This window comes from Ictidomys tridecemlineatus, chromosome 7 (assembly GCF_052094955.1).
Source record: "Ictidomys tridecemlineatus isolate mIctTri1 chromosome 7, mIctTri1.hap1, whole genome shotgun sequence".
NCBI lineage: Eukaryota > Metazoa > Chordata > Mammalia > Rodentia > Sciuridae > Ictidomys > Ictidomys tridecemlineatus.
The window spans coordinates 120773181-120798984 of record NC_135483.1 but is presented as its reverse complement, the minus strand read 5'-3'; the positions used below and the strand labels follow the sequence as shown (position 1 = coordinate 120798984).

Genomic DNA, 25804 nt, shown 5'->3' with positions numbered 1-25804 from the left:
GATAATAGCAATTTGCCAATGGGAGAAGCCGTGGTTTTAAAAGTCAGCTATGAGAGTGATGAGAATAAAGCCTACTATGAGTGGCATGTTGGAAATCTGCATCGGTTTTATGGTACCAAAATAGGTCAGAAACTTTTATATTTAAAAAATTCATAGATGTGTTTCACAGTAGATCCCAGAGGAGAGGACTCCAAACTGAAGCCATAATGCTTCGTATTTATGGCTCAGTGTTGCCCCAAGTTTCTGTGCAACCATGGAAAAATGTCTGACTCTCTAAAGTCAAATTCTCCCAGTTACAGTAAGGATTAATAACACATGCTCAAAGCATTTTCAAATATTTCACTCCTGTAAGTTAAGGAAAATTTATTAAGAACATTTGTGAGTCTTCTTTAAGCATTTCAGTTAAATTAAACTATAATGTAGACAAAGCATCACCTCTGACTTCACATACTGATATGACCTAAATTTTGTAAATAAAGTCTTACAAATATGTTAGGAATGCATTTATAAAGTGAAAGATCTTTTTAAACATGTAAGTTTGTGTTTTCAAAATCATATTTTCTAAAAACATTGTCCACCTGCAGTGCCGTTTATGTTACCTACACGGAGCTGCTCATGGAGGTCAATGCTAGAACTATCTTTATGTAATTGCAACATTTTAAAAAACAGCAATTACATCACCGATAAAAAACATAATAGAAAACCTCTAACTTTGGGGAAAAGGCATATTTTTCCTAGAAATTTAAAAATATAGAACATTAAATAATAACCTGGAGTCACAAACAAGCTGAAGCTTTTCAAGTTTGCTTTCAATCTATTGTTTTAATAAGAGAAATAAAATAAATGCATTGTATAGATAAAAATGAATATGTTTCTTGTTGCAGGAGAAATCATCAAGAGTCGATATTTTCTATTGTTTATCATTAAAATAATTCACCCTAAGAATAGAATAATATTTAAAATTTGTTGGGGATATAGCTCAAGGGTAGAGCACTTCTAGCATGCATGTGGCCCTGTATTTGATCCCCAGCACTACAAAAGAATAAATAAATATAAGTAAAACAAAAATAAATAAAGGTTATTGGATGATCTATTTATACAATACACATACATAACACCTTTATATTTCCCGAAGTAACAAAGAAATGTTCAAGGGGAAGTGTAGATGTGATTGAAGTTTGATAATCTTTCTTTGATTTTTTATAACACTTAAAGTCCATATGAATCATTTGGTATGGGTGAATTGCCTTGTATCTTTTCATGCATGTATGTCTTATCTGTACAACCCGAAAGGGAGCTTCTGGAGGGAAGTTCCCTGTGGTGCTAAGCCCAGAGCATTGTACATAACCTGGGTGCATTAATCTTTGATTGATATGCACATTTGCAGAAAGGAGTCTGTTGAGATAACACTTAAAATCTTTATTCATTGATTTACAAAATGTACAATATTTACAACATCTAGGCATTAATCTCATATTGACATGAATGAAGAGAATCTAAAAATAAATATGTGGCACATAGGGTAATATACACACCATGGCTCTTTGCACTCCAAGCCATCACCAATAGTGAGAATTTAATGGAAAATTTAATGTGGTAGAAAAGTCAGATGGCTGACTAGTCCTGGACCTTCAACATGAATGGCCCTTCCTTGGTTCCTTGAGGCTGGGGATGGTGAACAAACTGCTTTCTTTCAAGAGAATTAAACAAAAATCATTTTAACAGGTGTAGGGGGTGCATGCAGCACATCTGTGTGGTCTGCAATAACTCCCTAGGGGGTGGAGGAATCTGTACCACTGTAGACTCGATCCCTCTACACCAGCCAGGGAAGCTCTGATGTGGTCACTTTCTTATCTCTTGTTCAAATCACATGCAGTACTTGGAAAATGTGAGTGGAGTGTGACCATGCACAAAAATGTAGATATGTACAACATCAAATTTTCATTGTCTTATAGCATATTTCTTTATTCACTTATTTGTGGTACTGGGGAGAGAACCCAGGTTAAAGCATCTTTAGATGCAAGATCAACCATCTCCTCTTTCAGCAAGAGAGACAAATAAGGAAGCCATACCCTTACTTTCTAGAGGAAAAACAAAAAATCACCTGGGGACACATGCAAAGGCATCCTGCACAAAATAAATTCCACATGATAAGATGGACAAATTGCTATGAAGTCAAGCCTGGAAGTTTTCCTAGGAGAATAATTCCACTTTCCTTTCCTCTTAAATCCTGCTTCATCACATATAATCTAAATCTAAAGAAAAGGCTTCATGTTATTGAGGGGTTTTTTTTTGTGCCTCAGTACCTTCATTTCTGAAGTCTAAATACCAGTAATATTCCTCACTGAGCTTTCACTGGGATTATATGACCTAAATTACGTAAAGTGCTTAGCATAGTTCCTGGCACACAGGTGTTGCTTAATGAGTGTCTTGCTTACTTTCCCTCTATTATCCCAGCCCCAATTATAAGCAACAAGTTGATAAGCCTACCAAACTCTGAATTAAGGCTATGTAATATAATTTAGATTATTTTGTATCAAGGTTACTGCTGTCAGTTCATATTGGGTCCCTGAGGGGGTCTCCTTCTGTGAGCCAGAGAGTTTCCTATGCTGGACAGATGGGTCCTCACAACACTGTCATGGCTCCTCCAAGTTCCATGCAAACATGTCCCATAACCCTGCAGAAAAGTTCAGACCACTGATGGTCTCTACCAGCATATTTTTGGGACAACACCACTAAGGAAACCATGAGCAAGAACCTTGAGACAAAACACATTACTCCTGCTCACGACATATTAACTTTTCTCAATACCAGTGGAAGTATTATAGATAACTTTCAACAAACATATATTACAAGCTCTACCATGGTTGAAAAATAAGTAATTCTAATTTGATCATTTTGTTCAGAATAAAGAATTTTTTTTAGAATATATTTTAGTTTCCAGTTATGCCATACAAAAATAAATATTGTTTAAAGGATTTACAAGAGAGAACAAAGAAATACAACTTTGGGTGCCGAAAATGTAGGAAAGATGGCAAAAATTGTATCCTCTACCTCAAAAGTAAGATCTAGAAGAAACAACAACAACAAAAAAACTTCCCATGGAGTCTCTTTACTAATCTCAAAATCTACCTTTTTCTCATTCTAGTATATTATACTGTTAATCTAGAGACAATTTAATGGAGAACCTTCTCCCTGAGTCTCTGGGAATTTGGAAGGAGAAGGTTCTTTGGTAGTAAGAACTGCAGATAGAGAAAGCAGCTGGCTGAGTCACTGGGCCCTCAAAATGAATTACGACTAACACCCACACATCTTCCTTCCATTCTAAATCCTCTCTGTCTAGATTAGCTACGCAAGAATAGAAACCAACACCTAAAGAAAACGACCCCCATCCTGCTTTGGGACTCTGTGGACACCACTGGCCCATGTGGAATCCAGGATCTCCTGGAGCATAACTGGGCCCAAAGTCAAGGCCAGTCTCCCCAGTTCCATGAAGGGTTTGATGGTATCAGTTCCACTAAGTTTGGGAAAATTCTTTTCTAGCCGCCCTTACAAATACACCAGATTTTTACATCTTCCTTTTTATCCTCCCATGCAGCTGAGGGAATATGACTGAGAGAAAAAGGCTGGGAAAATTAAATTAAGCAAATTGCTTGCTGCTCTTTCAGGAACTCAGTCAGAATCTCAAAGGAAATAGTCCAATCGTTTTGGATTCAAAGTTTTAAAATTCTAAAGCTGTAACTGGATTCATGATTGTAATTAAAGCAGTGGTCCATTGCCTTTCTCCTGAAAAACAAATGTGTATACATGTCCACATAACATATTCCTGACATCTCAGAGGGTTCCGGGTCCTCCTCCGGCTCATGCATGTATTCCAAATCAATAATCTAGGTTACAATAAACGCAGAACTATTTCCTGGTGTCAAAACAAAGGTTTGTGGTATGGAATTCAGGGTCCATACGGGGAGCAAGCTGGCTTTGATGGGAGCGGGGTGGGGGTGGGGTCTTGGTTAGACGCCAAATGGCAATACTGAAGCAATGCTTGTGTCTCGTAGGAAGTGGGATGCCTGGCCACGATGACATCTGTGATTGGTGCAGTCTCACACGGGTGACTATGGTCAGGCCAATGATTCATGCATGACTATGGACAGTGAGATCCCACGGATCCCTAGTAAACACAGTACCGTTGAGCTGCTATAATGTGAGTCCTAACCACACCCACAGGCAGGACACTATCACCGACATGCAGTGCGGGTGCCCATTTGTCTGATTTATAGGTGATGTTGTGGCAAACGTGGCATCAGTTTCATTTCGGGGGAGTGGCAAGTTACAGATATTTCCTTCACAGCAGGAGGTGCAGACCTGAAAGAAGGGAAGAGGAAAAGGTGGGTGGTGAGAAGCCAGCAGGTCCCAGCAGGAGACAGGTGTCTTTATAGCAACTGTCTCCCTAGGGCAAAACTCAAATGAAAATGCTCTATCCCACAAAGGAAATGCCAACCAACATTTAGGGAGGGTGGGGATAATATTCCAGCTAGAAGCAACATGGTCAGAATGAAACCCCCAGCCTTAACTCCAAGGCACTAGGGTTCTGTTTTTGACATTCAGCCACGTGGTTCCTCAAGAAGTTTCATGACCTTTGGGCTCCAGCTCTTCCACCTGTGAAATGGGATTTTGAAAACTGCTCTTCCATTTCAAAGATGCTCTTTTTGACTACTTGAGGCAGCTGTCAGGAGGGTACACCTTCCTCTGCCAAGTTTTCACAGTGAAAATGAAGTGGCAGCAGCCCCCGTAATTTAAACTTGAATATTTACTTTCATTATCGCTATCTGCATAATTATCTCCATTCTCGTGGGTGAGTTAACGTTTGAAGGGTTTTCATTTATGCAATTACTGCTGCTTTATACTGCTTTACTCCTGAATTATATGAAAGAAATAAACCCAAAGGGTTACTGACAGCAATTATTTTAGGCCATCACTACACAAAGTACGGACCAGCAGCTTCAACATCAGCTGGGAGCTCGTTAGAAATGCAGAATCTCAAAACTTTGCGTCAGACTTAGAGAATTAGAATCAGCACTTTAATGAGATCCCAGATGATTCATATTCATAGGATAGTTAATATCCTACACCATCATCCTGCTGAGATTTGAGTCTCTGGTCATAATTGACATGGGGGAGAGAGTATAATGTTGAGAAGGGAGATGTCAGAAATGAGTTTGAATCCTGTTTCTGTTGCTTGCTGGCTGTGTGACCTGAACATAGGACATAAGTTCTCTGATCCTCCATGTTCTCCTTGGTACAGACACCACAGCAACCCTTGAGCCTGGCCCTGCTGACAGGAGGGGTCAGGTTATGACCTTGGTTTTATGTTTCATATTTCAAACCAGGAACAAGTAGGCTTTCGTTCTTAATAAGAATTTAATTCTTAGTGTATTTGAGAAGTCACTTGAAAATTAGGCATCTGTCACTGACAGTACTGTTTCAGGGTATGAGGAAGAAAACTGCCTAAATCCCCAGGAAAGCAACCTGACAGAAGTAGGAGATGTCACAAAGGACAAGGCCTGATTTGTTAAGAGCACACTCACAGCCAGCAGGAGAGGCTGGGGCATCGCTCATTCTGACCACGAGTCAGACTGCCTCTCTCTGATTCTTTATGTCCTCCTTCATGGCTGGCCCCTGAACTTCATTTTACACAGAAGCACTTCTGTATACAGGCACTGACAAAGCTGAAGAGGAACAGATCCACAGGAAGGTGGTTCTCTTGTCACCTATCAAATGACTCAGGAGCCAGTGGAGACATCCACAAACTAGCATCCCTCACTTTGCAGAAAGTTATCAAAGCTAAATTGCCTGGGGCCCCCTCGGGTGGATGGATTGTTGTTCCATCTGGGATGTAACAATGTTTGCTAAGGTGGCACAAGTGGTCCTCACTTCTCTCCCTTCCAGTAGCTTTTTTATGACTCTCCTGAGTGAATCAAGGACTTAAGATCATCCTCCGCATCCTTCTGGTGTGGGCTTGCACAATTTACACCTGTCCTCCTGTGCCCTGGTGTTCATTCATACTCTTTTAGAGCAGACAGAAAAGGATGGATTCTTTTCACAGTGCTCTAAGACAGGGCAGCCTACAAGTGGGGAAGGGAGATAGCCCTCCGAGGTGGGGGGACACTTGACTATGCCATGCCACCACGAGCTGTGTTGCCAAACCTTGTGGCCTTCATGCTCCGAGTCTCTGCAGCCAGTGGACAAGCACTCTTCCAGTGGGACGCAGCGTTTGGTGACAGAGATGCTGTTTCCTGTGACTTCCATCGTGTGCTGAGTGTAGCAGTATCTGGTCTCTGTTAACAGAGAAAATATGCTTTAATTGAGATGGGAAATATGAGCCCAGTCTACCTAAAAAGGAACCCCACAGGAGGGTGAACACTCCTGCTACTGAAAAGGTCTAACAGTACATAGGATATATACCACCCCTAGTATATATCCACTCCCAAAGATCTCCCCAGAGAGATCCATCTCGCCATAGTAGGACACAGCCTTCCAGAGAACGCAGGTCTCTCTATCCATGGTGAGCCCCATAAATGGAGACCTCAAGGGATCCCTCTTTCCCTTTCTAAAAAATTTTGCCATTGTCCTTATCTTTAGGAGATGAGTGGTTTGGGGTGTTGATTTAGGAGGCAAGGTCGGCAATTTTCAGAAAGATAAAGGGTTAAAAGTTTCAAAGTATATAGGACTAAAAGAAAAGAAGTTAAGCAGGTCCAGTGGTCTTGCAGGGGATGAAAAACCACAGCAGAAGCGTGTGTGTGTGTGTGTGTGTGTGTGTGTGTGTGTGTGTAGAGAGAGAGAGGTATTCCCATGTAAGGGCAGAACTATTAGAAAGAGACACATTTTATTTTGAGAAAATGACTCTCTTCAAGAGAATGTCTTGCCACAGAGCATAGCTGGATCTAGGATGTATTAGGAAGAAAGATTAACCCAACAACTCAGGCGATCCAAGAAGCTTCATTTCTCCCAGCATGATTCCAGTGTCTTTCTGGGACAGAAGATGATGACCGTGATGGGAGCTCGTAGAAGTTCCTCTAGACTCATGAGTCTGAAAGCTCGAGGTTTATTTCAAAATTCTTTTTAGAGAATTATTTTATTGGTAATTTAAAAACTAAAGAAAAATGGCTTTGTCAACGTAATTCTTCAGAGCCTCCAGGCAGCGTTCAGCTCTCTAAGCCTGGGATTTAGGAGAATGTTCCCGTTCTACTTTTACATTAAAAAAGAAAATGAATAATTCTCAAGAAATGTCACTAAGCTGTTTTTCATCCATATCTTAGACCCAAGTTTGCATGCTTTATACATTTTGGATATTTAGTAGCTAATATGGAATTATGATCTTCTATGATATTATTTATTAGGCAATAAAAATTTCCCCTACCAGATTCTGTCATGATTTTGGCAGCTTTTAACCAAAGCGCTAATGTTCAAAGAAGAAAGCTTAAGAATTTTAGCTCCCCAGAATGAATTAATGTAGACTGCATTGAGTCAAGAAAACTCTGTTTTTATTTTATTTTATTTTTGGTAGCAGAGATTGAACTCAGGGGCATTTTACCACTAAGCTGCATCCCCAGCATCCCCAATCTCTGGGACCGCCCCCCCCCCACCTCTTTTTTTTGAGACTGGGTCTCACTGTGTTGTGTAGAGGCCTTGCTAAATTGCTAAGGCTGATCTTAAACTTGCAATCCTCCTACCTCAGTCTCCAGGGTGGCAGGAATTACAGGTGTGGGTCACAATGTGCAGTGAAAATTGAGGGTTTTGAAAGTCTTCTCAAACATCCCACCTAACAGGAATCCCAAATGGCTTCTTATTGATAGGGTCAACATCCTCCCTCAGATGCTGTCCCCACACTGCACCCTGGCTTAGATGTTGGAATTTTTTTTTTTTTTTTGAATCAGGTTGAGGCTGTCTCAAGCTTGCTCAGAATTCTATGGAGCAGTTTGGGAGCAGGGTGAGTAAGGTTACCCTGAGAATGAAGAATTGAAAGCTTTACACTTGGCAATGATTCTTCCAAAGCCCTACACTAGTTTCAAGTTGGGGTACTTATTTTTTTGGACAGAGAGCAGGCAGCAGCTCTCTTCTTGATTTTCTTTTAAGCCTCAGACAGAGTTTGGTAAATGGAGGACAGTGGCTTCAGATACTTACCACACCTTCCAAAGAGCTCGGGTTTACTTCTCAGGTATCAGACTCAGTGGACATTTATGGCTACAATAGGTGCACCTTCTCATCCCCACCCCAAGTTCAAATGTTCTGGAAAGCAATAAAAACTGGAATGTTCTTATCTCCTGTCTCCTCTTCATGCAGACAACTAGGAGAAGCTGCCAGAGGTTTTATAGCTCCAAATGTAAATCTGAGCAGATAAGATCATACACTTATGGAATAAGTAAATCACTACGTAGTTTCAGTTTGGGAAATTAGGTTTGTCCCCCAAGTAATGAATTATCTTGCTTTAAGTAAGCCTTAAAATAACAACTGGTGAACTTGATAGATCAATTCTGTTTATACTTCCCTGTCCACAACAAACCTCCTTATTTATTAATGAAGCACTCATTCCATTGAAAGAAAGTAGTAGCAACAACTGATAAGAAAATTTTTTTTCAGGAATATATGGAAAACCCTTGCACCTAATAAGCCAAATCCTGCCTTTCTAGAGGGAGAAGATAGATCAGTGAAGATGCTGGGTTTTCTTATACTTCACCAAGTCCAGTTGATAAAACAAAGGTACACGGAGCACTGCCTTCATGTCCAGCAATAGAGACCTCAATTCTAAAGCATCGATCCCTCAAATTTTCTATTCCATTTCTCATCTTACAACATTCCTAGGTGAGTTATGAAATATTAATGTGGAAGAGGGTTCTGCAGTTTGGGAAATGCTCAAAAAAATTGAACTGGTTTCTTTGGTGTGTATTTTATGAGAGTCTCCCACACGTGCTGAGGTCTGTGGATTCCAAAGGTATTTTGGAGAAAGCAGACAGAATTTCCCAAGCAAAACCAGGTGGACCACATGGGGCTTATCACTGGAGCATAGTAGTGATAAAAAACAAGTTTCAGCCACAGAGCATTGCCCTCTATGCATTTTGAATAATCTTCGGGTTAGTAATGAGGTTATATGAGAATCAAGCCTGCTGATAACTTCACACTAAAAGGATTTCAAAGACTTTTATCTAAAAGATAAAAGATGGATTTGAATTTCTACCAGGTTAGTTTTAGCCTCTAAAACCTCAAACTCTGCTACTGACTGATACTTCCAGAAGTTGTGAAATAAACTCTTTGACTCTCAGTAAAATCAGAAATGGAAAAAGAGAGCTTAATCAACAATTGGAAAGCTCAAAATATAATTTTCATAAAATTCTCTCTCTCTCTCTCTCTCACACATACACACACACACACACACACTCCATAATGTAGCTCTGAAATCTAAAACTAAAATTCAAAGCTAAAATGTAAACTTTTATTTACTCACCAATATTCCATTTCCAATAAAAGAAACTGTATTTAAGCAAACTATAAATATGATGATTTAAATTAAAATGAGACATTACACATGTTCTCTCAGATAAAAGACTTTCTTATCACTCAATTATCTCAATTATTCTCTGGGGTTCTATTAGTACCTAGGGAATTAAATAAATTAAATAAATTTAAATAAAGTTATATAATGTTTAAAGTGATGCTATAGGACAATTCCCTAGGTACAAGAAAATGAATGGGAAGAAAATAACTTAAATAATAATATTACAGATTATAGTAGGAAAAAAAAAAAAACCTAGTGCCATCTGCCCACACACTCCTTGCCCAGTCCCTCACTTTTGCCATGGACTATCAGACAATGACTTTTAATATAATATTATAATAAATGACATTAATATAAATATCATGTTTATAATAAACATAATATCTATTATATAATAAAATAATATAAACAAATAATATATATTACTTAATATTTTCTAATACACATTAAATTTATATGATTAAATATGATTATATAAAATAATATAATTTATGTTACATATTTACATTACACATGATTATATGTAATGTATAAAATACTAATATATAAAATATAATCATATAAAATAATAATATAATAATAATTACATAAATATATTAATATAATGGCCTTTAGTAGAGTAGGTGTCTAGGTGATGCTCCTTTTTCATGTCTGCCCTGTAAGATTTTTTTTGTAGCTCTGGACTCTTATGATGTATCATCTCCTCTGTGGGATTCCCCATCCAGACTTTAGAGGTGTTGTCATTTTTATTTTCTACATCTCTGGTCTCTTCTCTTCCATCACTTTTAGAAACCTGAAAGTTGATACTCTCCCAAGTTCTATCCTTGAAACAATTTTCACTCAAATGACCTCATCAATCTTCTGATGCCAACTCTCGGTCTGCTTCTTTCTCCTGAGCTGCAGAATGAAAATTTCCAACTATCTCCTGGACACAGCCAGCATCACAGCACAAGTCACATGTCTCTAACCAAACCTCATGTCCCTCCTCAAATCTGTTTAACCTTCATGTGGCCCTATCTCAGGAAGGGACCTCCTGAGAGGGGCATCTTCATTTTTGCAGGGAGTGAAGACTAGAAACTTTGGAATCAGCTTACCTTTCTTTCTCTAATCAGAGGTGTTGTCGTTTTTATTTTCTACATCTCTGGTCTCCTCTTCCAGCACTTTTCCTAACCTATTTCCATATTAATGCCACCTATTGCTAAGGAGTGCTGGCTGCTGCAGTGCTAGGTGTATTTGGTTTACCCAAGTAGCAGGTATGAAGGCTGCTGCCTCTCCCTGCTCCTGAGGCTGGAACCAGAGTAGAAGAGTAGCTGTTCTCCCCACAGTGCCATCAGTTAGAGCTGCCATTCAGAGCTTCACATTTGAAACTCAGCACTTATTGCTCCAGGTTCTCCTTGATCAACGCCCCAAAGGAGCTCATCGTTGCCTCCTTAAGATGCTGTACCACAGCTTTGCTCTTCACAGGGAGACATTTTATGCATCTTCAGCTTGGTCTAAAATCCATTTTTCTACCTTCCATTTTTGGAAACCTGATGTTCTGTAAGACTCAATACAAATGTGACAAATTCTGTGAAACCTTCCCCGATTTTCCTCTCAAATAGGTCGATGTTAATTTTTTACTTCCATGTTGCCTTTCTTTTTATTTTTTCCCCAGTGCTGAGGATGGCACCCAGGGATTGAGCATGCTAGGCTGGGCAAGCACCCTATCCCTTAACTTCCTAATTTGGATGAATCTGGCTTTCCTTATAGATTAGGATTTCTCAAACTTGGCAAGATTGACTTTCATTTTTAAAATGGTTAATTTTAAAAAAATTAAATATTTTAAGACAATTATAGATTCACATCGGTAAGAAATAAAGGAGACATCCCATGTACCTTTTGCCCAGTTTCCCCACAAGGTCATACATTATAAAACTATGGTACATTACTATCACAATCAGGATGATGACATCATTACAGTTGAGACAAGCACATTTCTGTCCCTCCTGTAGACCTTTTATAGTCACATCCTCTCTCCATTCCCCTCACCCCTTCTGACCCTTGGAGACCATTAATTTCATTTCTATAATTGTATCCATTTGAGAGTGTATAAATGGTAGTGTACAGTATACAACATTTGGGGATTGAGAATTTTCACTCAGTATACATTACTGAAAATTCACCTGGGTAATCATGTGTATCAACAGTTTGGTAATTTTTATTACTGAGTAGTAGTCTGTGATATGGGTGTACCAAAGTTGATTCAACCAATCAACCACTGAAAGAACATTTAGGTTGTTTTAGTTGGGGGTAGTATTAATAAAGCTGGTACAAACATGTAAAATTTCCATGACATAAGTTCTCACTTCTCTGGGGTCCACATTCAGAAGTGTAATTGCTGGGTTGGAAGGTAGTTGTGTGTTTAATTGTTATAGAATCCCCAAACTATTTTTCAGAGCGCCAGAACCATTTTTTATTCCCACCAGTGACATATGCGTGATCTCATTTCGTCTTATCTTTACTAGCCTTTGGTATTGCCCTATTTTTATTTTGGCCATTCTCATAGTTAAGTAGCTTTATATCAGTTTCACCAAGAGGCAGCATATTGCTATGCAATTAAAGAGGGTATGTGGTATTCAGGACTCAGTTCTTGGTTATGGAAAAGGCCAAGGTCAGTATGACTCTGAAAAATGTATTGTACACAATTTTAATTTTCTTTTAAGTAATGAATGCTTATGCTCAAAGTCTGCAGGCATTGACTTGATTTCCCCACAAAACAACAAAAATGGTCATCATGAAGATTGTATAGATTAACTTTAACACAGCCATCTGAAAGCATGATATTCTAGCACGTTGTTGGAAAAAATCAATAAAATTTGGGAGGAAATCTAATAAAATAAAGCCTCCCTCAAAAATCTAATATTATGTAATCGGAATTGTTCCCAATGATGGTGCAAAACATGGTGTATGGATGTGTCCTCAGACAAGCAACCCAAGCACAAAGCTAGAAAAGGCTGAGACACAGGTTGCAAATTTCTGGGCTGTTCAGACTGCGGCATCTTCTGGCATATCTTTTGGTATAGTCCCACAGATCCCTTGGGCTTTGTTCTTTTTTATTTTTTATTTTTCAAATCTATATTCTCTCTCTCTCTCTCTCTCTCTCTCTCTCTCTCTCTCTCTCTCTCTCTCATTGTTGTTTCTGGTACTGGAAATTAAACCCAAGCACACATTACCACCTAGCTACATATATCCCCAGTTCTTTTTATTTTTTATTGTGACACAGAGTCTTGCTAAGTTGCTGAGGCTGACCTTGAACTTGTGATCCTCCCACCTTAGCCTCCGGAATTGCTGGGATTACTGGCATGTACCACCATGACCAGGCCAATTGTTGATGCTTGTGACATTCTCAGGGTGTCGACTTCTTCAGCTCCAGGTCTAGAATTCATGAGGCAGAAACGACACCTGCTGCCCTCACCATTGTGTTGTTCTTTGGGTCCTGAAGTCAATAGCTAGTCTGTCATTTTCTCTCTTTCCACCTTTCATATTGAGTAATTTCTATTCTTCTGTCCTTCAGTTGACTGATTCTTTCCTCTGTTTCTTCCATTCTGCCGCTGGGTCTACTCATTGCTGAATTGTTTAAATTTCAGATATGGTATTTTACAGTTCTCAAATTTCATTTGATTCTTCTTCAAGTTTTCTCTTTCTTTGATGAGATCTTTCATTGGTTTCAACTAAGTAATTACTCATTGAAGCATTTTTATTGTGGCTGTTTTAAAATCCTTTTCAGACAATTGTAGCATCTCTGTTTATCTCAGTTTAGTAAGAATTTGCTAGTTTGCAATCATCTTAAGTATTTTCCAGAGGCCCATGTGTTAAAAGACATGTTTTCCAGTTGATGGCACTATTTGGAGGTGGAGGAATCTTTAAGAGGTGGGGCCAATTTGCAGGGAAATGGATGGCATTAGAATAGATGATGCTAAGTGAAGTTAGCCAATCCCTAAAAAACAAATGCCAAATGTCTTCTCTGATTTAAGGGGGGTGACTCAAAATGGGGTAGGGAGGAAGAGCATGAGAAGAAGATTACCACTAAATAGGGAAGAGAGGTGAGAGGGGGTGGGAGGGGATGGGAAGGAGAAGGAGAATTGGGAGATGAAAGGAGACCCTCATCATTATACAGAATACATGTATGATGAAGTGAGGGGGGAAAAAAAGAAATGTGTCACATTAGATTGGGTAGAGAGAAGTGATGGAAGGGGAGGGGAGGGGAAGGGGGATTGGAAGGGCAGCAGAATAAATTAGACTCTAGTATTGCTGTATATATATATATGTGACTGCATGACCAATGTGATTCTGCAACCGGTACACTTGGAAAAATGAGAGATTATACCCCATTTGATTCAAATGTATGATATGTCAAGACCATTGTACTGTCATGAACAACTAATAAAAAAAAAGAGGTGGGGCCAGCATAGGAAGTTAGGTCACTGGGCGCATGGCCTTTAAGGGGATTGAGGAATGCTGTTCTCTCCCTCTCTCTCTTTTTGCTTCTTAACCATCTTAAGGTGAGCAGATTGCTTCTCCCATGTGCTCTACCCATGATGAACTACCTTGCCACAGACCCCAAAACAGTGGGGCCAGCTGGCCATGAACTGAACCTTCAAAAACTGAAAGCCAAAATAGAGTGTTCTTGTTTTTAAGTTAATTACCTTAGGTATTTGCTATAATAGAAAGTAGACTAATACACTATTGTCATTTTTCATTCAATTTGAAATATTTCTTGTGGCACAAGGTTTTTTTATTTTTATTGAAATAGGAACATATTGGCATTATGATACTCTGGATCTTTTGACTCTTCTCTTCTGGAGGAAGAACAGGAATGCCTCATTAATGCTTCACACTGACTTCTATTAATGCTCTGAGAGAGGATGGCCTTATGACAAATGGTGGTGGTGATTTCCTGTCTCTCCACTAAGTCTCTTCTGACTCAACCCCAGGGAGATGTAGCGGTATCTCAGCTCTAGGTCTAGAATTCATGCTGGTAGACTTGGAGATCAGCCCATGTAGTCTCCACTGACACTGAGGAGACCTCATGACTGCCCAGAGGGGGATGAGATTCCCCTTAATTGTTCTCTCACACCATCCCAGCAGGGAGGCCAGGGTGCCTCAGCTCAGCCGACATGTCCTGTTGTGCATGGAAGTCAAGGCTCTTCATTTTTCAGCCTTTGCTGGTGTAGGTGGGGATACAATTTTTTTTTTTTCCTGTGGGTGTTTGGCTAGAATAGAGTAGTCACTATCTAAGTTTTCTGTCTTTTTAGGTGATATTTTTCTTGTCCTTTGGCTAGAGAGAGCACATTTCTGTTAGGGCTCGTTTTGTTGATGCTTGTGACATTCTCAGGGTGTCGACTTCTTCAGCTCCAGGTCTAGAATTTATGAGGCAGAAACGACACCTGCTGCCCTCACCATTGTGTTGTTCTTTGGGTCCTGAAGTCAATAGCTAGTCTGTCATTTTCTCTCTTTCCACCTTTCAGAGTCTTTTGCTGTTTTGGGTTTATGGGTTTTCATGTTTGTTTATCTACAATGATCAGAATTTTAGTTGTAGTTGGCAGAAGGAATGGAAACGTACATCTGCTTCATAGTTCCAGAAGTGGAAGTCATCAGTCCTCTGACACTTTAGGCTAGACAGTTCCACATGGGGGAAGGTTCTGTGCATCCCGGGGTATTTAGCAAAATCCATGGCTTCCTCTAACTGGATGCCAATATCACCAAATGTCTTCAAATATCAACTGATTTCTCCCAGAGTCAGGGGAATCATTCCTGGTTGAGATCAACACCTCTATATTATAATCATAACCTTGAGAAGAAGGTCCATTCTTATTGAGTCTGCACTCTCCACTCACAATGAACACAGATAGAATGGCACCAAGGAAACAGCCAGCCTAGCTCTTCTAATCATAGCTGAACCAAATTAAAATCATTTAGCTCTATGGTACCTTATCATCTCTTCTATATTTGTATTTTGAATGGTCTCATCCAATTTGAAAATAAAATAATATACTTAATTTTTTTTTGTAGTTGTAGATGGACAGAATGCCTTTATTTTATTTGTTTATTTTTACATGGTGCTGAGGACAGAACCCAGTGCCTTACACATGGTAGGCAAGTGCTCTGCCACTGAGCTATAGCTCCAGCCCAAATAATATACTTTTACTGGAAATATAATTTTCTTGTAGTAGAACTACTTTGGAAAATTATTTGCTTGGATCACATAAGAATAAACATTCATATTATATAAACCAGAAATTCTGCCCCTAGGCTGTTTATAGAAGAACTACCTATACAAATGAAAACTAGAAACTATAAAAATGCCATTAGTGGTAGAATAAATTATGGTACATATTCATATAATAATGACAGCTAGCTAACAAAATGAATCTTGAGTGAAAGAAGTTAGATACAAAAAGGTATTCTATTTCTGAAAAGAACTCAATACTAGTTTATTGTCAGATTGAATCTAGAGTTGCTTTACCACTGAGCTACATCCCTAGTTCTTTTTTATTCTGACAGAGGGTCTTGCTAAAAAGCTGAGGCAGGCCTCAAACTTTTGATCCTCCTGCCTCAGCCTCCCAAATCTCCAGGATTACAGTCCTACACTACTGCATATGGCTTCCAGGAGCTATATTTGTTTTCTAGGGCTGACATAAGAAAACTACCACAGAGTAATTGACTTTGACAAAACTCTCCAGTTTTGGAGAAGTTTGAAGTCAAGGTGCTGGCTTGCAGATGGCTATCTTCTCCCTGTGTCTTCTCATCATCATGCCTGTGTGTCTGTGTTCTAATCTCTTCTTATGAGGATACCAGTTGTATAGGATTAAGGATCTGCCCAGTGACTTCATCTAATTTTAATTACCACTTCATAGATTCTATCTCCAAACACAGTCATATCCTAAGGTACTAGGGATCAGGACCACAGTATATAAATTTGGGGGCAGGACACAACTCAGTCCACAACAGAGACATTTGGTAGAGAAAAGAATGAAAAAATGAAAGAAAGAAAGGAAAAAAGAAAGAAAGGGAGGGCAGGAGGGAACTTTTAAGCTCCTGGAAATAGTGATTTCATCATCTGGGTGCTTCTCGCATGGTGAGTTCCATATGTGAAAAATAAAACCACGACACTGTTCAATATTCCATGTGTATGCTATACCTTAATTCAAAGTTCAGTGAAATTGAAAGTGAAAGAAGAAAGAACTCAAGATGAAAGAAAATAGAGTTATGAAGAGGAAGAACTGCAAACTGAGCACAGAGAGGCTGAATTATTTAAAGCTTGCCCTAATTAGGAATTATTACACAGCCTCTGGCACCCAGGCACCAGATTATTCTCTTGGTTTTCCTGCTTGTATCAATGACTCTCCACAGATACCTGAAAAAGATGTGTTTCCTTCTCTTGTCTCACGTAAGAAATTCCTCCAGGCGGAAATTTAATCTAAATAATTGCTCATCAATCAAACTGAGTCATGATCAAGGTCAGTACCCTTTGCAGAAACTGCCAGACAGACAGACACCTCCCCATCTTTGCAAAAACATCATCCACACTTCTTAAGGATAGGTGACACACTCATTTGAGGAAACTTTCTTTTTTTAAAAAAAAAATTGCTGAAATTCAGGAAGCAATGTGCTCGTTACCAGGTGAAGGTTCAAAGATGCAGTTGGAAAGGTAGGATAAGGTAGAGGGGCTAGGCCGGATTTGACAGTGACAGTGGGAAAACAAAAGAGGACAAAAGCATCCAGGGGATGATTCCATCGAAGGCTACTGTGGTAACAGAAAATATCTGGACAGGGCCAGGGATGTGGCTCAGGGTTGAGCACTTGCCTGATGTGTGAGGCCCTGAGTTCAATCCCAGCACTGAAAAAATAAATAAATAAATAAAGAAAGAAAGAACAGAAAATATCTGAATAGAAACACTGTGAATGAAGCAGGTTAGATGCTCTCAGTGTGGAGAAAAAAATAAAACTTTCTGAAAATAGAATGGTAGCACTTTGGGCTTCAAAGTTGCTGGAAAAATTCTAATTAAATAAGTTTGAGAAATAGGCTGAGATGCCAGCTTATATCATCTTCCCGAGAAACACAATAAAGTTAAAGAAGCAGGATAAAACTAAAATAACAAAAATCTGTATGAAAATGCAGGAGCTCTACCAGGATGGGTAGGATTTGAAGAGCAAGGTAACAGAGGAAAGAAAAGTGGTTTTTTTAAGTTCACCCTGACATTCTGTACCTGTTTTCCCCTCCAGGCATTTGCTGATGCAAAAACTGCACAGGTGGAGAGGCTGAGAAGCCAAGCAGAAAGCCCTGCCAAGGGGCAGAGAAGTAGGGCAGAGCCTTTGTTGTTCTCCAGGGGCCTGGGATGCACAAACATGAGTTCAGAGCTGGCAGCAAAGCCAAGAGAGAGGTGAGACTGACAGGCTTGGGCTAAAATTCAAGGTTGGCAGTTATTCACTTTTAGCACTTTAAAAAAATGCCATTAACTGCTGGCTTCTATTGTCTCTGTCAATACTAAGTGTTGGCAAGGTTGTGTAGCAACTGGCACTTGTGTTCATGGCTAGTGATCGTGTAATTGGTACAGGCAGTTTTAAACTATTAGGTGACCTTTGATAAAGACAACACTCACCTACCCCATGCCTGGCAATAATGTGTCTGGGATAGACTGGGCAGAAATCCATGCAAATGTGTACCAAAGGACATGTGTAAGAATGTTCATGGTTTTGAAATATTGGACACAATGCAAAATCCATCAACAGTAGAATAGATGAATTTTGGTATATTCATATAATGATCGACTATACATCTTTGAGAAACAATGACTTCATTGCTTATAAAACATGGATAATTTTCATACTTATAATGTGTGAAAGCAAGGAGAATATACATTCCCTACAGCTCCACTAATAGGAAGCTCAAAGGCAGTACTCACAGTAATGTTCCCTTTATGGAGCGGGGCATAATGACTAAGAGACTCTGGGGTCTACTGCTTTACATGGGTGGTAGACCCTGAATGCTAACCTTGTAAAAATTCACAAGTTATGCACTATGATCCGTTCCCTTTCCAGTATGTATTCTAACATTTAATTAAAATTTTTTCTTTAAAAAGGAGGAAGTCTAAGACTTCTATTTAGCAATTAATAATAATAAAAGAGAATCTTGAAAACATCTCATTACTTAGCAGTCAGAAGTGGTGGATAAAATATAACCAACATATTTATAGATGCACAAATGCACTCTCCAGAGAGACACATTCCATGGGCCAGCCCTGAATGAGGTATTGATTTCACTATCTCGGAGAAGAGGCCATATTAAAGATAATCAGTAAGAAATTGTATTGGGTCTTGACGGGATTTAGAAACACTTAGGTAAAAAGGATAGAAACATTGAAGGGCCAGATTCTAAGTGTAAAATTGAGTAGAAGAAAGAAAAAAACCCACCCTTCAGTTATGTGTTAAAATAAAAGGTTATCTATTTCAGCCATGCCTCTGTCTGTCAATGAAGAAGTCTTTCCTGGACATTTGTAACCTTCAGTTGAGCTGGGAATCCCATTTCTATTTCCTGCTTGTACCAGGAACCATGAGACAACTGGTCTGGAAAGAGGTATCAAGGAACATCTTCGTTCATTCATTTTCAGTGAGCAGCACAGAGGTTGGAGTCAAAAGAATATGTGTCCTCTGTCTCAAAATTTTTTTTCTGATTTCCTGTCAGCAATAAATTCACATGAAGATCATGCCTTAGAGGGAGGCAACTGTACTTCCTAATTAAGAAGGAACATACTATCCTTGGCTTAGGTGTCCGCTGCAGAGCAGGTCTTTTTTAAAAACTGTAATGTTTTTGACTTGACATTTAATTCCACAGACACTTACTAAACATTTATACAGTTCCTCTCTCAAGGAACTTTTAATCTTGCAGCACAGAGAAAAGTCATGGGCGAAATGACATGGATCTGAGTATGTGACACTCAGCTTTTATTTTACCACATCAGTTCCTTCAATTGGTCCCTTATAACACGGTTTTAAGATCTTTTCTCATTCTGATTCACAAAACCAAGAAAGTTGAACAGATTTGTCAGGTGCAGTTCCTGAAATTACACGTATGGCAATAGGAGCCATTTATGGAGGACATCTTCAATTCTCGTTGCTAGGGAGTGAGTATGGTACCAGGAATCTGGAAGCACAGAGGTAAAAGCAATGGAATGGAGGAGGAAATACATATACAATGTACATTCCCAAAGTCAGAGTGACAGGGAACCTGTGTCAGCTACAAGTGTGGCTGGCTGACTCCACCACAGCTAGAGGAGTGACTCTAGTCAGGGCTAGACTTTCTCCAAGCATGTTGGACCCAATGATGATTCACAACAAACCTATCAACTCCAGAAGCATGAGCCATTAGGACACACTGGGTCTCCATGTTCAACCACTAACTGAATTAAGTTTTCAAAAATTCTCAGAATAAAGTCGTTTCCCAAACAATTAGGTGTGGGTGCTAATTCCATATAGATAAAATTAAATGCATATGTGAAACGGGTTTTTTTCACCTCCAATAATTAAAACCTAGTTAAATATGTCACAAAACAACCAACAAAACCCCAGAAATGTCTCAGAAAGCCAGGAAGCCTTTCCATGGCAGCTTCTGAGCTCCACTGTTGATATTCTTATACCTGCTCCAGGCATGATAAGCCAGAAAACAAACACAGGGTTGGTTAGTAAAGACATTTTACATTTTAATCTAATAATAAAATTGTGCTATTTTTACTTGATTAAAAAATATGGAGAAAACATGGATTAAACAGCAGCAGACCCACGGGAAGAAGGCTGATCAAGCTGGAGGCTGAGTGTGCAACAAGATGAGGGTTAGGGTTAGGGTTACACCTTTTCCCAGGTTAGAGCTTGAGTGCCCACTCCTTTACCTGATGCTCAAGGCTCCACACAAACAACCTGGCTCCACTATTTTGCTCCTATTATTCTTTCATACTAACTGGTTGCTACTCCCAGATGAGGTCTCTCCTCATCCACAGAGCACACTTGGAAAATCCTGTCTCCATGGTTCTGAAGGACTTCCAGGAAGACTTGCCTTCTCCAGGGTTCTGAACCCATTTCCCAGGTGTCGAACGGCCTGTTGCAGGGCTCCCAGCACATGATGCTTTCACTGGCAAACTCAGCCCCCAGATGCTCTTCTTCCCTTAAACTCCCACCGCACTCAATGCCATGTTTCATTTGGCACTTAATTTTGCCCTGCTGTTTTTGACATTTGATATATTCAGATCTTATCTCCCAGGCTAAACTGCCTGCTCCTGGAAAGAAGAAACCAGATTCCAATCTCTCACTGCTTAATCGCCCCAGGGGCTTGGCTGGTCATTTTATGCCATGAACCTCAGTGCAAGACTTTCCATTTATCCCTATAAATTTAAAGACCAAAAAAAAAAAAAAAAAAGGATAAAAATGTGTAGAGGAGAAAAGAGAAAAGGATAAATTGTATAAAGATCACTCTGTGGTACTTTTAGGTATCTGTCCTTTGAAAGGATAGATTCTAATCTTAGAAGAAAACATCCAGATGCAGCTTTCTCTTTCCCTGAGAAGCACTCCCACAGTGATTCCGGTCACCCTGCTCTTTTTGTTTGTTTGTTTTTCTCTGAGACAGGGATGTACTTGTATATAATCAAGTCTGCAGAGAAGACCAGCTCACATACCTTCCTTTTCCTCTGCATAACATCTGCTAAGGTGCCTCAGAGCTGAGTCCATCCTAAGACAAGCACAGCCACACTTTGCCGTGGCCTAGATGTGTCCCCCACAATTCATGTTGAAACTTAATTGTCAATGTGATGATATTGAAAGGTGAAGTCTTTTAGAGGTGGTTAAGTCAGGAGAATAGATCCCTCATGGGGAGATTGGGATCCTTACAAAAGGCTCCAGGGATTAGGTGTGTTCCCTTCCATCCCTTCTGCCTTTTGATATATGAGGACACTACACTCTTCCCCTCCAGGGGATGCAACAAGATGCTATCTTGCAGGCATGGGAACAAAGTCCTCACTAGACACTGGACCTGCTAACATGACACCTCCATCTTAGACTCCCAGCACCCAAAACCATGAGAGATGAATGTCTGTTGTTTATAAATTACTGTGTCTGAGATATTATGTTAGAGCGGCACAGAATAAGATACACTTCCTGTGTACTATCTCTGACCAGTAGCCACAGTTTCAGAAGACAATTGGCTAGCTTTGTCCCAGCAGGAACCAACCCAGAAGTTACTGGATACACAGCAAATCATCCTGTTTTTGTCCAGAGTCACTGTTTACAATTGTCAAATTTTGGTGCATATTAGTGACCCAGGGAACTTCTGAAAATCCTTATTCCCAGCCATACCCCATGCGCCAGTTAATTAGGAATTCTGGGAATGGACCCAGACATCAGTGTTTTCAAAGCTTTACTAGGTGGTTTCAATGTACAGCCACGTTTGAGAAGCAGTGGTTCAATCAGGTCTCTTAGTACCTTGCCCAGTTGTTTATCCTGCAATGTTAAAGTCAGAAAATACTGGCTCATCGAGAAATGAGCAGGACAGCAGAAGACACTAGGGACAGGACTTACCATTGGTTACCCAGGTGACTGGACATCTAATTTGTGATTAAGGCAGTCTTTAGTGTCTCCATTTTTTTCTCTTCCCTGTAATCTTTTGGGACCCCACTGACATCTCTACCTAACAATAAACAGAAGAATCTAGAAATCACAACACATTTCCTGATCAGCAGGTAGATGAGGCCCCAGTGGTTCTTGCCCTTGACTGCTCATTAAAATCACCTGGGATATTTGCAAGTACTAGTGCAGGACACTAATCTTGGAGATGCTTGTTTAGTTTGTATAAAGTTGTGGTTCTTAAGAAGTGGTCTTCAGACCAGAAGCATCTGCATCATTGGGGGGTTCTTTAGACATGCAAAATTTGAAGCCATCTCAGATGTAATGAAGCAGATATTCAGGTGGAGAAGGTGAGTGGGTGGTAGCAGAAGTCTGTGTTTTAATAAGCTCTCCATGGAGTGATTGCACTGAAGTTTGGAGCCATTGGTCTAGGCAGGACACAGGCTTTAGGGACATCTGTAAGGTCATACAGGTATTTCTACTGTACAGCCTAGATAGAGGCTCCTGGGTTCAACAGCACTGGCTCAGGTAGCTGACATCTGTCTTTTAATGGCATTTTCTGGGCTCTTGCAGTTTCCACTCTACCTTGAGAAGCAGAAGGCCATTCTTTGGATTGAGCATGAGAGCTCCTGCATTATGTTGAAAAATAATGCATTTGGTGTGTCCAGTCACTTTGATAACTGAATTGGATTAGTAGTGAAGTGTGCTAACTACTCACTCAAACATTTGCCAATAAAATACCCCTCCCTCATCCTCCTCCTCACACTAAAGGAATCCACTCTCCTGCAAAATATAGCAGCCAATCAACAATTATTCCAGAGCCACAAAGAAAAATCTTGTTTACTTAACAGGATAAAAGAGATCTGACTATGACTTGCCTTCATTATGAAATGGGGATTTGGGATAAAATTTCAATCTTCAAATGGACACCATTTAAACATTAAGTTTAATATTTAAAAGAGCTCAGGATTTTTTATTTTTGGCAATGATGACATTTAGAATTCTAGCTTTCATGCAGTCTCAGTATAGAAGTCTCTGGTAAGACATGTAATAAATGGAATCTTTATATGAGCATCAATGCCTACTTTACATGAAAGAAATTACTATGCAATGACTAATGCTTCAAAGAGGGTCAGACAAATTGGCGGTTATCTTCCTATTCTGCATTTGGCTGACCTGTCTGGGGAAGTCTCTTTTAAGTATCCTGGAGCTCCACAGATGCTTCATGAAAAAGGGGGCAATATTATGGATCCCTTTATATTTCTGAGAGTCTTTGAGGAAAAGTTATTGGTGCAGCTTAAAAGATATACTAAACCTAAGACTAGAGGAACCATTGAGATTGCAGGCATGCACCAGGTCTATAGGGCTACTCACTCATGAACAGCTTCGGGGACCCCAATCTGTCTATTGACAGTTTACCTCGAGGACAGTAGATGTCTGGAGCCCATCTGTTGCATTCATAATTGTCTGCTGCCTTTTCGCAGGTGAAACATTTAAATCCACCAGGATATGGTGTGGCTACACAAAAATCAAAAGAAAAGATTGATTTTTAGACTGAGCACAGAATCCTGTGAAGTTAGACATATTCATTTTTTAAAAAATGGTTTCTCTAGACATATTGGCAGTGTCTTAAAAAACCAAACATTTAACTAACATATGACCCAACAATTTCACTGTTAAAAAATATATTCCTGAGAAATACATTTATGTCCACACACAAAAAAAATCTGTAAATAAATGTCGACAGCATTTGTACAGGTTCCACAGGTTCTAAGAATCTGAAATCTAATATGCTCCAAAATATGAAGTTTTTTGAGCACTCTCATGATACTCCCCAAATTCCACACCTGGCCACATGTGACAAGTCATAATCAAATGTAGAAGCATCAAAATTATTGTATAAAATAATCTGTAGGTCATATACATAAGGTATGTGTGTGTATGTGTGTGTGTGTGTGTGTGTGTGTGTATATAAAAGGTATGTATAAAACATGAATTTTATGATTAGACATGGGTCCCATCCCTAAGGTAACTCATTATATATAAAAATATTTTTAAAAATCCCAAATCTGAACACTTTCTGGTCTCAAGCATTTCAGATATAAGATATTCAATCTGCAATAACCCCAAACTGGAAACAACCCTCATGTCCTTCAATGGGCGAAGAGTTAAACAAAAATGTGGTACATTCATACTATGGAATACTAGACAGCATAAAAGAAATGAACTATTAATATAGCTAACAATTTGGATAAATTTCCAGAGAATCTTTCTTAATGGAGGGGGGGGGGAACAACCCAAAAGGTTACATTTGGTTTCATTCATGTGACATTTTAAAATGGATAAAGTTTTGAAAATGAAGTACAGGTAAGTTAGTACCAGGTTTGGGGATGGTAGCATGTGCTATATTCGGAAATAGACACGAGACATCCAATTCCAACAAGCCCCTCCCATCGATTCTGACCTCTCCCAGTGTTCTGAAGAGATTATCCTCCAGGGACCTACGTTCTTTGCCCCACCTTTTAGCTCAGGTGGGAGGTCTCATATGGAAAGTCATGCTCTGGAGAATGCCCAGCACACCAGTGCTTTCATCAGCAAAAGGATGAGGATCAACAAGGAATGTCTGTCCTTTTCCTCAATGTGCTTTCAATTACTTCTTAATTGTAATCATTTGCTTGCTTTGCTATTTAAAGTCCTGCCTTTCATAAACAAAACTTGTGCATTTCTTTTTAATGTGTAAAATTACCTGGCCTATTTGAAAGCTGCAGACACTCAGACACTTCATCTGCAGGAGCCAACTGTTCTCCCTCGCAGATGGCTGAGCCTGCGTATCCCACTGGCGGAAATAATCATCTCAGGGTAAATTGCTTTGCCCACATGGAACCAATTAAGTATGTTATCAAAAATAAATGAAGGAGGAGGCAGCAGCTTAAGGCCAGAATTATGGGCCAGATATAACTTTGATTTTCACCTTGCCTGGAATAGCTGCCCATCCATGCACTCGCCTGCAATATCTCACAGAGCTGACTGTGACAATATCCAATACCCTAACATGGTCAAAAGTCATAAACTTAGTCTAAAAAGACAAGTAACTGGACCTTTCCATGGCACATTCGAGTTTTATGTTCCTCCAAGTAGTTAGTGACTCAATTCAAAACCAGAATGACAGCAGGGGTATGGATCATCTCACAAGGTGAGGGAAAGCAGGTTGGAGGCAGCCGTCTCCCACCTCACTCCCAAGAGGCAGTTTCACTAGGAGGAAAATGCTCTTGCAGCCCATAATTATGACAAAGCACAAGAAAGTATTTTGTGAAACTACACACACATGTTTTTTAAATATCCATGTTCTACCACCTAGCAAAATGAGTTACATTTGAATTCAGATTCTATTTTGGTAAGCACATGCCTAAAGAATTTCAAACAAATTACATTTCAAATTCCCAAGCCATTCATTAATCTTACAAGAATTTTGATTATCTTTTTTAAATAAAAAAACCATTATGAGAAAAACCATATATAATATTTTGGGAAATTCTCTTGATTGGACACTCTAAAAAATAGTTTCACTATTAACTTGAAGAATGAATCTACATATAGCTTTGAAAA

The 25804-nt window shown here is 39.4% G+C and overlaps 2 protein-coding genes across 20 annotated transcripts in view; one reads left to right on the top strand and one right to left on the bottom strand.

Moving 5' to 3' along the window:
• The window catches only part of Mmadhc (metabolism of cobalamin associated D), a 100103-nt gene extending 80065 nt beyond the window's left edge, over positions 1-20038 (top strand). For 9 of the 13 annotated variants that reach the window (XM_078017376.1, XM_078017392.1, XM_078017396.1 and 6 more), the window contains 2 exons: positions 8638-8859; positions 17816-20038. In XM_078017376.1, coding sequence (XP_077873502.1) covers positions 8638-8791 — 154 coding nt within the window. In that variant the 3' untranslated portion in view covers positions 8792-8859; positions 17816-20038. Of the gene's footprint in view, positions 1-8637; positions 8860-17815 lie in introns of those variants that run through there. The other 4 variants (XM_078017387.1, XM_078017381.1, XM_078017386.1 and 1 more) reach the window with 3 other exon arrangements.
• Positions 1405-25804, bottom strand: part of Lypd6 (LY6/PLAUR domain containing 6) — a 139196-nt gene continuing 114796 nt past the window's right edge. For 5 of the 7 annotated variants that reach the window (XM_040294291.2, XM_040294292.2, XM_040294290.2 and 2 more), the window contains 3 exons: positions 23573-23716; positions 6205-6335; positions 1405-4362 (listed from right to left, as the gene is read on the bottom strand). In XM_040294291.2, the coding sequence (XP_040150225.1) occupies positions 4195-4362; positions 6205-6335; positions 23573-23716 (443 nt within the window). In that variant the 3' untranslated portion in view covers positions 1405-4194. The remainder of the gene's footprint in view (positions 4363-6204; positions 6336-23572; positions 23717-25804) is intronic. The other 2 variants (XM_005315815.4, XM_078017400.1) reach the window with 2 other exon arrangements.